Source organism: Labrus bergylta, chromosome 12 (genome assembly GCF_963930695.1).
Source record: "Labrus bergylta chromosome 12, fLabBer1.1, whole genome shotgun sequence".
In the NCBI taxonomy this organism is placed as follows: domain Eukaryota; kingdom Metazoa; phylum Chordata; class Actinopteri; order Labriformes; family Labridae; genus Labrus; species Labrus bergylta.
In genome coordinates, this window is record NC_089206.1 from 18,421,867 (window position 1) to 18,431,535 (window position 9,669).

At 41.2% G+C, this 9,669-nt stretch overlaps 1 protein-coding gene across 4 annotated transcripts in view; it reads left to right on the plus strand.

Annotated features, from left to right (window-relative positions):
• clstn1 (calsyntenin 1) overlaps positions 1-9,669 on the plus strand; it is a 36,349-nt gene that overhangs the window by 22,486 nt on the left and 4,194 nt on the right. For 2 of the 4 annotated variants that reach the window (XM_020632292.3, XM_020632294.3), the window contains 11 exons: positions 712-960; positions 2,521-2,642; positions 2,740-2,902; positions 3,284-3,334; positions 4,303-4,460; positions 4,832-4,980; positions 5,772-6,016; positions 7,400-7,570; positions 8,244-8,389; positions 8,520-8,655; positions 9,311-9,495. In XM_020632292.3, the coding sequence (XP_020487948.1) occupies positions 712-960; positions 2,521-2,642; positions 2,740-2,902; positions 3,284-3,334; positions 4,303-4,460; positions 4,832-4,980; positions 5,772-6,016; positions 7,400-7,570; positions 8,244-8,389; positions 8,520-8,655; positions 9,311-9,495 (1,775 nt within the window). The remainder of the gene's footprint in view (positions 1-711; positions 961-2,520; positions 2,643-2,739; positions 2,903-3,283; positions 3,335-4,302; positions 4,461-4,831; positions 4,981-5,771; positions 6,017-7,399; positions 7,571-8,243; positions 8,390-8,519; positions 8,656-9,310; positions 9,496-9,669) is intronic. The other 2 variants (XM_020632295.3, XM_020632296.3) reach the window with 1 other exon arrangement.

Genomic DNA, 9,669 nt, shown 5'->3' on the forward strand with positions numbered 1-9,669 from the left:
TGTTATGGACTCCACCATAGACTCTTTTGCAGAATGGTGTAGGCTGAACTGTCTTGACCTTAACACCTCAAAGACTAAAGAACTGGTTGTTGACTTCCGGAAAGAACTTAACAGCATCCCCACTCTGTCAGTCAACAACCAGCCCATAGAGAGGGTTGACTCATACAGATACCTTGGACAATAATTGATCACAAGCTCACCTTCCAACCCAACAGCAAATCCATCTTCTCCAAGTGCCAGCAGCGCCTCTTCTTCCTCAGAAAACTCCGCAAATTTCAAGTCCACCATTCAGTCCTAACAGCATTTTACAAATGTTTTATAGAATCAGTTTTAACCTTCAACGTCACAGCCTGGTTTGGGTCGCTGTCAAACATTCATCGTAACCCATTAAACAGGATCATAACAATAAGCAGCAAAATAATCGGACAGCAGCAGGCACAACTGATCAGCATCTACAGGAGAACAAAACTAAAAGGACACACACACTCTGCCATCTCTACAACCTTCTCCCCTCAGGCCACAGATACAGATCTCTCACTTTCCGGACTAATCGAGCCATGTCAAGCTTTGCTCCCACATCCATCAGGCTCATGAACAAATTATCTATTTCTTATTTATTTTTTAACACCACTCTTTTAACCGCTTACAACAATTATTGATGACCTATTTATCATGCTTTTAACCACCTTTTTCTCTTTGATTGATTTTTAGGAGCCAGCACCGGCACAGTGGAGCTCCTACCTGCACCCAGCAGCTCCTCAAACTGGACAGTAGGACTGCCCACTGATAATGGGCATGACAGCGACCAGGTGTTTGAGTTTAATGGCACCCAGGCCATCAAGGTTCCTGATGGCATGGTGAGCACCAGCCTGAAAGAGCCCTTCACCATCTCTGTGTGGATGAGACATGGCCCCGGGGCTCAAGATAAGGAGACCATTCTGTGCAACTCTGACAAGACAGGTAATGTCCCAGAGATGGGTCGAAGCGTTCTAAAGGTGTTTAAATAAGGATTTCTGACTGCCTATGGGCTGTGCTCTGGTTTGATCCCTGGTGGAAATTTTCTTATGTGGGGTGAAAATAGTTTTGAAGGTACTAGATTGCCGAAACAAACAATGAATCAATGAAGTTAAAGACTCAATCAAAGATCCAAATAAAATAATAAAGGGAAGCTGTCCAACTCTTTTTTGACTATGAACCTGTTGTAATTACCGTATTGATGTTGTAATTGCCGAAAATGTATTTTGCCTATGGAATGAGTCAAATCCTGCATATAACTATTTTGACAGCTAAGTGGCATATTCTGTATTGCTGCATTGCTTGAATTCCAGGCTGTGGTCAGTGTTGGCCAGCTGGCTGTCTTAAAAATGGAAGCAGATTTCCTTTTCTTTGTCTCACCTCCCAATCTTTAAATTTTTTGTCCCCACTTGAATGTGTTTGCGTGTGGTCGCATGCTCTTTGACCTTATTGACTGTAAAGTCTCTGCCATGGCCAGCGTGAGGAAGCTCATCAGCTTCTGTGTGGCTGCTTATATAAGAAGGATTACGTCAGAGCGGCTGTGCACTGGACAGGAAGCTCCTATACTCATGATCTCAGCACCATTCATCATCTCCACTCAGCATAGTCCCTGTTTCACAGATATATCATCGTTTGTCTTATTTTGATCAAAGTTCTTCACAGTTGTTTAATTTAAAAACATAAAATACTGAACAATACATAACTTGTGAAAAACAGCAGATTAACCTACATATTTCACCCGAAGCTGGGCTGCTACCAGAGTCATGACGGTAGTAGAGATACTAAGATGTCATTTTCCAAATACCAGTACTACCAGTCCACAATCGAGTATTCTGTTCCTGAAACATAGTGTGATCCTATGCTCCTAATTGGGGAGCCTGTTGTTGATTATACAAACAAATGAGCTGTGTGAGAGGACGCTAACTTCACAGTCCATTTAGATTATCTTGATCTATAACTTGGTGCTTTCTAAGTATGCCACATGACAACACACAGCAGATTTCTGTTGGCTAACAGTCTAAGCCTCCACATACATATGAAGAAATCCCAGTAAATCTTCGGACCTTTTCAAGGATTAACAGCCAGTTGGGGTTTAAGGCGTCCATTACATGCCTGGATGAATGTCTGTTATTCATAAATAACCTGAGCTTGACTTAGCATTTCCAGGTTAGAGGACATTACTTTGGTTATTAGCGCTTGTAAGCAATTGTGCAAAACATGTTTAGACATGATTGTGAATTATAAGAACAAGAAATACCACTGATGCATTCGGAACTTTGGTTATAATTTATTTGACTTAGTTTTGTAGTCCAAATGAAGTCCAAAAATACCACAGGTATCACCAGATGTCACTCTAACATGTTATCACTCTCTTCTGTTTTTGCCTCTATAGAAGATTCAATTGTTGTAGTTCAATTTCAGTTACACATTTCAATTTTGATTTAAGAGTTAGGGTGACATATCTTGATCTCTCTCTCTGATATATTTCTTCTATCTCTTCTGCAGAGATGAACAGACACCACTACTCCCTCTACGTCCACAACTGCAGGCTGATCCTTCTCCTGCGTCAGGATCCATCTGAGGCCGAGAACTACAAACCAGCTGAGTTTCACTGGAAACTGGACCAGGTCAGCTGCTTCTACAACCATTCTTTCTGTACTGCTTTAGAGAATAATAAACGGTGACTCTTAATTTTAACCACTGCCTCTGCTGTGTTCTTCACAGGCGTGTGACAAAGAGTGGCATCACTATGTGCTGAATGTGGAGTTCCCCACTGTGTCTCTGTTTGTTGACGGGACTACATTTGAGCCCTTCCTGGTTACAGAGGACTATCCACTGCACGCCTCAAAGATCGAAACTCAGCTCACCATTGGTGCCTGCTGGCAAGGTAAACTCTACAGAAAGATCTTTGAGGAATGCACTAAAATTAAATAAGCTATAATTTTCATGGGTGACAATATGTGTATATTTACAAACAATACTGAAGTACAGATATGTTATAAAGAAGAAGGTGATCCTCTTCTGCATGCTCTGAGTCTTTTTGGGGGCTACATTATTATTATTATTAAGATTATTTGATACTACCTTATAATTGGCTTTTATGATACTTGTTGTTGTTGAAAACTATCAATTTCACGTCTTTAATTCACTCTTTACATAGATTGTCAGTTGATGCACCTTGACCTCTTTTGTAGCATCTGAATCTCTACTGCAGATCCTCAACCTTCCTCCCTGTCTCTCCCTGCTCTCTTGTTTCTGTCCTTTACAGACAACTCAGGACATGACAATGACACTGAGTCAGTCTCTGAGCCCACCTCAGGTTGCTTAAATCTTTCCCTTGCTCCTCAAATATGTCCATGTGTCCACGATTGTCCCACCACCCTAATTGCATCCTCATACCATTTTTTACTAGAATGATATTAACAAGTTCTAGAGGCTGCAAGATTTATTTTTTTTATCATCAATTTTTGGAGCATGAAGAAGTATGAATGAGTCTGGTGTGTCGTTATAATTTTGTGTTTTTCTTTATTTTTCAAGTATATGCTGTTCTCACTGCAGCAGCAAGGCCGTTGTTTTTTTTCTCACAACATCCTGTTCACAAGCAAAACAGAAATAGACATTTAATGAGCACAAAACTGTGACCCGGCTGCAGGATTTTTTCAGAGCATGACCTTGGGGTCAGAATCGGTAGCTCCTCAGTATCAGATAACATTACAGCAACACACACACACACACACACACACACCACACACACACACACACACACACACCCCCACACACTGCATGAATGTAGGAATGTGGGACCTTTAGATGGAAGTCCAGGTTTGTGTCCACTTCTGCAGTGTCCCAGACTTATGCTCATTATTGTTTTGCTGCATTGTTTCATCCCTAATAAGGAGGGAACACTGAATTATTCAGTTTTATCAAAGGCAACATGAGTGGATTTATTTCACATTTATGCTTGATTTTTCTTCTTTGAGTTCCATTTTCCCAGTTGATCACCTTTTTACCTCCAAATGAAAGCAGCAGTTGATGTAGATGTTTTGTATGTCCTAAGCGTGTGTAAGCTCATCCATCATTTTTATGTCTCTAAGTTGACCTCAGCTCGTAAGGACACACACTAACTTGCATGAACACCATTTGCAGCAGCTTTGAACATTGTGACAGCATGCTTGAATTTAAAGCCCAGAAAAAGTTGAAGTTTGTGGAATTTACACTGTAAGTGTCACATTTTTTCACGTGTTTGTTACTATTTTCTCTCCCTTATCGCTCACCTGACGAACCCAGGCGCCAATGCCAGAATGGCTCAGTTTTTCCGAGGTAACCTGGCTGGGCTGATGATCCGCTCGGGCAAGCTGGAGAACAAGAAGGTGATCGACTGTTTGTACACATGCAAGGAAGGACTTGACGTACAGCTGCCTGAGGAGGTAGCCTCAGCTGTCAAGGTGAGGGGCGAGAATGTTACAGAGACACAAAAAAGAAATATCTCAGTCAGGATGGATCTGAGTATATTGTGTCAGGAAGATAGTTTAACTAACTGGTTACAAACTTTTTGAATAAATAAGTTTAAACAATAATACTAGATGTAGAAGGTGTTTAAATGTAGATATCAGCACAAAATTGACCATCTCAGCTATTTGGATATTGTTTTGGGGTTCCCCCTGAAGCATGTGATTTGTTAAAAGGCTTAAACTAGCTTGTCACATGATTTTCTAATAGCTAATTTTAAACCTGACACTTTTTCTGTTGCACGCATCAAAAAACGACACATTGTGCCTCAAATCACGTCATCTGTCCCTCTGGTGCCTTCTCTCAGGTGGAATTCAACCCCAACCAGTCCTCTCTGACCGTTGAAGGTGATGACATTGATGCCTTAGACAAGGTCATGCAGCACATCTCCTACTTGAACTCCCGCCAGTTCCCCACCCCAGGCATCAGACACCTTCGCATCTCCACCACCGTCAAGTAAGTAGGAAGAGCAAAAAATACTTCACCACTTGTTTCTAATTTCCCTGCTCAGTCTCAGTCGTGTCATCTCATCTGTCAGTCAGCAGCAGTAAAAGCAATTGTGATGCAGCTTATTCCTGCCTGATAGACGTGCAGAGAGGGTGCGTCTTTTTTGCCTATTGACTATAAATTTAAGAAGGGATTGTTGAGGTAAAAAAGAGGTCATGAGTTTTTTTCATTACCATTACAAAGAGAAGGAACACAAAATGTTTTGCGCCTCGTAAATCACAGGCAGAAGATTTTGTTTGTCAGCTCTCTTTGATGTCGATTCTTATAACAATGATGAAAACAGTCTGCAATGTAAATAACGAAACAGCATACGCAAACGATGCATACAGTGAAGAATATATTTAGAGTCATGTTTCTGCCGAGTCTATTTTTAAGATTAGTTCCAGTTAGTGTTGCAGTTTAACATTTGTTCTTCTCTGTATGTGAACACAGTTATGTTAAGGGATCATATAAGATTCTAGTTCTTTAAGTGTGTACTTGTTAGGGCAACTTAATGGTTGTTTGTACACCTTCAGTTATTTGGGGGAAGCATTTATAAAGTATGTTTATGTTTTTTACATCCTTTTTCTTCCACACACGTTTTTACTACCTCACTGCTTTTAGAAATACTTAATTGGGAATCTTTTATTTTTTTAACCTGAAAAGCCTTGTTCATTCACTCTATCGTTGAATTCCTGGTTTGCTTAAAACTGAGTCACGGTTATTTGTCAAATTAAAAAAACCCATGAATATTTCTCCAGATGTTTCAATGAGGAGGCCTGTGTGTCGGTGCCAGATGCTGAAGGTTACGTGATGGTGCTGCAGCCCGAAGAGCCCAAGATCAGCCTGAGCGGCATTGATCACTTTGCCCGCAGTGCTGCTGAATTCGAGAGCCAGGAAGGTGTGACCCTGTTCCCAGAGCTACGCATCGTGAGCACCATCACCCGTGAGGTGGAGGCTGACACCGAGTCAGAAGCAGCAGAGGGAGCTGATGATGACCCTACAGGTAAAAAAAAAAAACCATAGTAAGATAATGTTACAGGTAATTTGAAGATTACTGTAGCTAACACCTTCTCTTAGGCTCAATTGTGTGAATGTGCAGTTGATAGCTGGACATATACAGTAGCTGGTGATGGTTAGGATTACGCCTGCAGGCTAAAAGCAAGGCCAAGAACTAGAGGCAGAGAGGGAAGAGATTAGTTGTTTACTACTTAAGGGTGGGGTCAGTGACCAGCCTTGCCATCTGTTTGGCTTGTGTACCCGCTTATACAAGAAGACATAATAGATGTGCGCATGTTGACACAGATACGGGGCGATACCATGTCCTGTGATGAAAAGCAGGCCATAAAGGGCAAAAAGGTTTACAGAGATCTGTTGCTGTTACCTGCTTTACCCCGCCCCCGTTCTCAGCTATTAAGAAATGTGATATGTCATGGCAGATGACTAACAATCCCGTAAAAGGAGATAAAATGATGTCAAAAGATGCAAACTGCATGTGTAGGAAAGGAGAAGACAGGCTGCATCAGCTGCACAGTCAAATTAAATAAATATGACTTCAAATTCAATTCAGTCACAAATGAGTTTCTGAGCACGTTTTTACTCTTCTTTTTGTGACGAAATAAAACACACTCTTGAAGAAATGATAGTTTTAAACATAGATTTCTGCTGACAAAGTAGCACTAAACTGCTCTGTGAACACATTTGCTACTAGCAGCACTATAGCTGTTAACAGGAAACAGTCATTATCACTTCTTACTGTGTGAGGTTGTTTTTAGTACATTAACAGAGTAGCTAAGCCTCGCAGTATATTGACAGTGAAGGATGAAGCTGGTCACAATGGGTTGCACTTCTCCTGACCATTCACAATGATCACACTGTGGTGTCCCACATTCTGTAATCCAGGATGATCACTTGTGTTGTTCTGTATCCTCCTCAAACCCCTAACACATTTCATTTCATTTATCTTCTAAATAAGATGTTTGAGAAATGAATGAATTAGTCTTGGGATGTGACATTAAAAAGAAGAAATCTAAACAGAGCTCTTTAGCCTGCTTGTTAAGTCTGTGTGGCCAGATGTTTGAGGCTACATCAGCTGCTACCATCATAGCATACAGCGATCTCTGACCCACCTGTGACCCTGCACTCTCATTGTGGATAATATAAGTGCAGGGTTTTAAAGAGGAAACAAATGCATGGAACTTAAACCTCTATCTTCTCTTTCTTTTTTTGTTGACTTTTTTTAATCTGTCCTTCTTTAGACCACAGTATTACAGAACTGCTAATAAACCATTAAGAAATCTTACATTACATTCACAATAGACAATCCTCCCTTTCACGAGAGCACCACAACTCATCATTCTGAATCTATTGTCTTCTTTTTGTTCCTCAGTCCAAGAGACAGTAGTGTCAGAAGAGATCATGCACAACCTGGACACATGTGAGGTGTCTGTGGTTGGAGACGAGCTGGATGGGGAGCACGAGAGCCTGGAGCTGGACGTGTCTCAGCTGCAGCAGCATGGTCTGGAAATGAGCTCCTCTAACCTGGGCCTCGTCGTGACAGGTAAATTCAACAGAGCCGTATGAATCAGAATGTTGGGGGTGTTTCTTACTTTGAAAATTCTACACTATAAAAAGAGTGCTTTGCAGAAAAATCATCAAAAACTGAAAGCAGGTTATTTGAATTTGGTTTTATACTGAGCCCTCACATTTAAACAAGTACAATCATGTAGTCACACTTAATAACCACATGTAAGCATTTCACTTTTATCAAAAGAATACATTTCTGAATCATCTTAAAGCCGTGCACTTTAAAAACTTAGACTTAGACTTTCTTTATTGTCATTCAAATTGTACCTTACAGTGCAGATAAGAACAACATTTTGTTCCAGTTGGCTCATTGTAGTGCAGGATAAAGAACAGCAGCAAGTATTTACATAAGAATAAAATAGAATAAGGTGCAGACATAAAAAGGTATAAAAATGAAACTATGTATAAAATGAATGAAGATATCAAATATATTGCACATGGTTACTGTTATATTATATTGCGCAGTCCAGTGAGGTAGTCCTGTGTGGGGGTTTAAGGGGGGGATGCTTGTTATTTTGCGTTCAACGTGTATTTTCAATAACATGTTCAAAAAACACATTATTTCACAGTGTTACTGTTATCCTCTGGTATGAAGAGGTTTTCTTAACTTCATTTCCTTGACACAAGATCTCCTCTTTGTGATCCAGGTGTCAACACAATGGCCAACTACGAGCAGGTCCTGCATCTTATCCGTTACAAGAACTGGCACACAGAGGCTCTCTTTGACAGGAAATTCAAACTGGTCTGCTCTGAACTCAACGGCCGTTACATCAGCAACGACTTCAAGGTTGAGGTATGACTGAGCATTTGTCACACAACAGAGTGCAGGCTAGCGCTCCCTTACAATACTTGAGCTACATAGAAACTGGAGATTTGTTGACATTTTGTGACCATATTCAATCTGTTTTTTTTTTATTTTTTAGGTAAATGTAATCCACACAGCCAGTCCTGTGGAGCACGCCAACAATGCCATGGTGCAGCCCAACTTCATTAACCCTGTGCATCACGCCTCTGTGGATCTGTCTGGTCATAACCTGGTCAATGCTCACCAGGCCTCAGGTACTGCAACATGTGGAACATTGAAAGACCACCTTGTAAAAGATATCCCTCTTTGACATGTACATTTAAATTACACCAAAAGTCATAATCAAGTCGAAAACTGTGCAATTGAATAAAACTGCTGTAGAATAAGATACGTAGAATAAAATACCAGGCCTCCAATATGGCTAGCATTACCAGGGATGGATTACAGTTTATTAACCAGAAGTAGGGCACGTATCGCACACTGGTTGTTTGCCCATTTTGTTTAATGGCACAAGTTAAGGGATTACTCTTGAGTGCTGTCTGTGACATCTGTAAAGCCTGTGGTCTGAGCAAAACCTTTTATTTCCCAGTTTCAGTAGTAATCCTGCAGGCTGTCAGGCTCACTAAGCCTGTCACCACATTACCTCTCCTACTAATATAGGACAAAGTGAAGCAGGTTGGCAGTAGACGGGAGAAATCTATTTAAAGAAAGACACACACCTAGAGCGGCCCAAAGAATTCATCTGCAGTCTATTAAGGAGTCTTTATCATCAGCTCTGGCACACGCAGAAAATGGAAGCTGTGTGTCTTGACATAAAGCTGCGACATTTTTGTCAGAATGTGCTCCTGTGAAAACTGAACATTGCACATCTAACCTGTCATTTTGTGTTCCATGTTTGCCTCCCCACAGTGGTTCCCAGTGCTGCCACCATTGTCATTGTGGTGTGTGTCAGCTTCCTGGTGTTTATGATCATTCTGGGCGTTTTCCGCATCCGCGCCGCACACCAGCGCACCATGAGAGACCAGGAGAACGGCAAGGAGAACGAGATGGACTGGGATGATTCAGCACTCACCATCACCGTCAACCCCATGGAGGTAGAAACACACCCAGAACTTGTTTTTGCTGGAGGGCAAAATAAGTGAACATTTCTCTGGTGATTAACCAGTGAATAGATGTCTGTTCAGGCAGAATTTAACTTCTCTACAAAACGCAGCTCTGTTGCAGGCCAGGCAGCTTTAAAAGTGCTAATGCTTTCTGTGTGATGTGAC